The following is a 3706-nucleotide window of genomic DNA, read 5'->3' on the forward strand; positions in this document are numbered from 1 at the left end:
GGAAGAGATTCTGCTCATGGCACAAATGAAAGATTGTTTGCTACAGACTATCCTATAGTGAAACAAAATATAAAATATTTTAAAAATATAAATTCTTCAAATATTGTAATTCAGCAAGCGAGAACATCTTGCAGTAGATTTTATAGTACTCTTCCTTACAGAAGCAAAAGCAGATGTGTGATGACATACTGATTTAAAATCCCATAGCCCTTACATGCAGGGTCTCTAAGACCACAGCTGCCCTTTAAAATGGGGCTAGAAACACCCAGTTTGTGTAGTGTCACCACATTTTCTGTAAGACCAGAGAGGCAGTTGGAGAGGAAGATTTACATCTCCATCACAGGAAAATTAAAAGTAGCACTTATTTTTGTTTCTTCTGTGTTACTAGAAATCAATGGCTGTGAAAGCAGTGGCAAAAGTAAATTTTATGTGGATGACAATTCTGTATTTTTCAGTATTACATTGCTTCTTTAAAATTAATCCCTCTGATCTTTTGCAGCACTTAAGTTTTACATTATTAATTATTATTATTTTTTTGTAAAATATCACACACAAAATTTTTTTCTAATAGATTTACAAAGATGATTGTTCCATGCTGTGTTGTATGGCAGTCAAGGCATCTTCTAAGCCTATTAAGTGATTAATTTATAATTATATTTGATTATTGTATGTAATGTTGTTTAATGTGCATGAATATAACTATATAGACAGGTTTTAATTAGGGAGCCTCTTTTACAGAAAACCTAAAAGCAGATGGTGTTTGTTTATGTTTTGTTTTCAACAGAAATACCAAAAAAAAAAGGGCATTTATTGTTTACTTGTAGCTCATCTACTCCTGGAAATTAAAAGGAGGCAAAGTTGAATAAAATGACACTATGTTGCAAGAATTAAACTGCCCTCTTCCTTCTGTTCAAAGTTCATTATGCTCCTACACTTCAGAGCTGGCTGTGGACCAATAATAAAGTACTATTTTTTTTTTTTCTTGGAACTGAAAGGCTGCCTATTACAACAGCAGTAATACTGATAGCATAATCAGTATTTCTTAAATCTGATTTGTATCTTTTGTCTGCTGAGTTCACGTCATTCGGAGTTTGTGTATTAATCTGTGCAGCAGAACGATGAATTGGCAGTTTCTGTCAGTGCAGATGAAAAGTTGTGATTTTTCAAATTAATTTGCATGCTTTAAGTATTTATAAATTAAAACAGAATATGGAATTTGATGGTTGTTCATACGTCTTTATAAAGTCTTTATATGCATGTTGTTAGAACTCTTCCCAAACGTAATCCAAATCCATATCATCACTGTTTTCCCACCGTACAGGAAGGCTTCTATACATCGTCATGTAAGAGTTTGGTCACCCAGGTCGCCATTTCAATAACTGACCGTATAGCCATAAAATTGAAATACACATGCCTGTGTGAACGTAGTGATAATTCTGAGTAGATAAGGTCAGTCTTGACCTTTTCACTGTTAATAGAACTATAAATCCCACACTGCTGTAATTCTTGGTTTAGCATTTTTCCAGTGTTGTAGCAATCTCTTATTATTACTGGACTAAATGGTCACATTTTTTTATATTTAACAACTTCTGTGTTGCATATTTGTACTTGTGGAACTTTTCCCAATTGAGCTGAAAGACAGGAGAAACAGTATTAATATTACATGGTTTATAAGATTATAGGAGTTCTTTCTTAGTGCAGTTCTCCATGTTGGGATATTAGTTGTCTATTTTTGCCTGTTTAGGTAAGTGCATTTGCAACTACAAACCTGTTAGATAAACTATTTATTACAGGGCTAGGATTACTGTAGTAGTAGGTCTGTATGTGAAATGACTACATGCTAATTTAAAAGCAGCAATATTAGTGATATTTCAAATCCCAGTCATCCCTTTTCTGTATTTCTTTAAACCATATCTGTCTACTTTTGCCTTCCCATACATCTGATGGTGGGAGAAAAGTGGGATAGAAAATGATCAAAAATTTATTTTTGCTTTTACCTTTTTAATTATTAATTAATTAATTATTTATAATATAAATGTTATATTTCATTATATATTATATGAATATGCTATATTCACATTTATGCAAACTCTTATTTGTGCCCTTGTTGCCAGGTACCTGATTTGTTTATGAGTTCTTGGTACTTTCAGACACTCATATGCACAGTTGTTTGGGGGTAACAGTGCTCTTGAACTCACAGCTGAGGGGGGATTGTTCCACTAAAGACAGGCTGCAGTAAAATCACTTTTGTCTTTGCTTGAATGATGTACATAAATAATGTAGGTTTTTTTCTTAATGTCTGTGATGAAATATGTAGGCTTTAAAGTTTCCAATCCTTGTTTCTTACCTGTTCTGTTTATAGGCAATCCGAAGTTTCCAGGTATCCCTACACATCTTTCCAATGAACCCTGAAGTATGGAAAGAGGACCTTTCCTGGGCAAGAAAACTACATGAACAGCAGAAAGCAACAAAGACTGAGGCAGTGCAAGCACTGGTTAAGGAAAAAGAGCTTACACAAGGATCAATCCCAGACTATGACTTTGAAAGTGATGAAATTGTGGCAGTCTGTGCTGCCATTGCAGAGAAGGAGAAAACTGTTTCAGCAGCTAAAACGGTAGTGATTGTGTCTGCTTCAGGCACAGTAGAGACTGTTACTGAGAAGGAGAATTGTCCAACAACTCCTGATGAAACCCTTTTCATCAGAGCCCGATAGGGCAGCCTTATGGGTTGCCAGTACTGTTTTAAGAACGAGAGTCATTTATTGTATTGTGCTGGCTTTGGTTTTGTTTTTAAGCAGTGGGAGAGCTTACAAAAGTTAAAGAACTCAATTATTTTTCTCTTGTAAATTGAAAAAGCAATGACCTGAGTTGTTGTTCCATCCATATTTTTGGAGAAGAAAGCCAAGAGCTGATTCTAAAAATCTTATGAACAAATAAGATGTTAAAATGCTTAACTACGTTCTGACAGCTGCTTTAATCTTTCTGTATTTCATAATTTTACAAGTTAATGTCTAGGTTTTCCCTTTATTTAAGAAGCTTTTATTTAAACTGTAAACGTGTTTTTTAAAAAAATCTATTTCAGTCCTTATTCATTAACATTATTTATCATTCTGTGATTCTATGATCTTCTAGTTTAAGTGTGAACTGTTCTCTTTTCTGAGAAGTCTTTATTTTCATTAAGATTAATTTTCTATGAAGAAGTTTCCTGTGAAGCAGAATTGGATTGTTGTTTTGCTTGTGTGATTTTTATGTTTCTTGTATGTGTGTGATAGATCTGGCGTGTGATTTGTAGTCAAATGAAATTAGTAGAAACCTTTATGTTGCTTTCATAGGTTAATGGGTTAAACACTTTCTGATTGGATGAAAGGAAATGCTATACGAAACAAGCCCCCTGAATGTTTCACTAGAAGAAAATATTCAGCTGAGACTGAAACTGGCCTTTTCTTTTCTTGAGTGCTGTGCTACAGACAACACCAAAAGTAAAATGGTGGGAGCTGGAAACAGGTATGTCTGAAGTGTATTATGTTTAGCCTTTGCTCTCCTAGTGAGGCTCATCTGATAAAGGGAGTCAGTTTTTTTTTCCTAATTCTCATGACCTGCCGTTTAAAGTAAGTTCTTAATGAACCAGTTTTACAGAACAGCATTGCCTGAGTCTCTGTTTCTATCCTTTTCTGGATTTTGGATGCTGTGGTAGATATTCACATTGT

The 3706-nt window shown here is 34.2% G+C and overlaps 1 protein-coding gene across 1 annotated transcript in view; it reads left to right on the plus strand.

Moving 5' to 3' along the window:
- TTC33 (tetratricopeptide repeat domain 33) overlaps window positions 1–2839 on the plus strand; it is a gene marked incomplete at its 5' end in the record, with an annotated part of 20140 nt that extends 17301 nt beyond the window's left edge. Inside the window, one exon of the mRNA XM_010084784.1 lies at window positions 2363–2839. Coding sequence (XP_010083086.1) covers window positions 2363–2713 — 351 coding nt within the window. The remainder of the gene's footprint in view (window positions 1–2362) is intronic.
- Between the last annotated feature and the right edge of the window lie 867 nt (window positions 2840–3706).

Source organism: Pterocles gutturalis, unplaced genomic scaffold (assembly GCF_000699245.1).
Source record: "Pterocles gutturalis isolate BGI_N339 unplaced genomic scaffold, ASM69924v1 scaffold12265, whole genome shotgun sequence".
Taxonomy (NCBI): Eukaryota; Metazoa; Chordata; class Aves; order Pterocliformes; family Pteroclidae; genus Pterocles; species Pterocles gutturalis.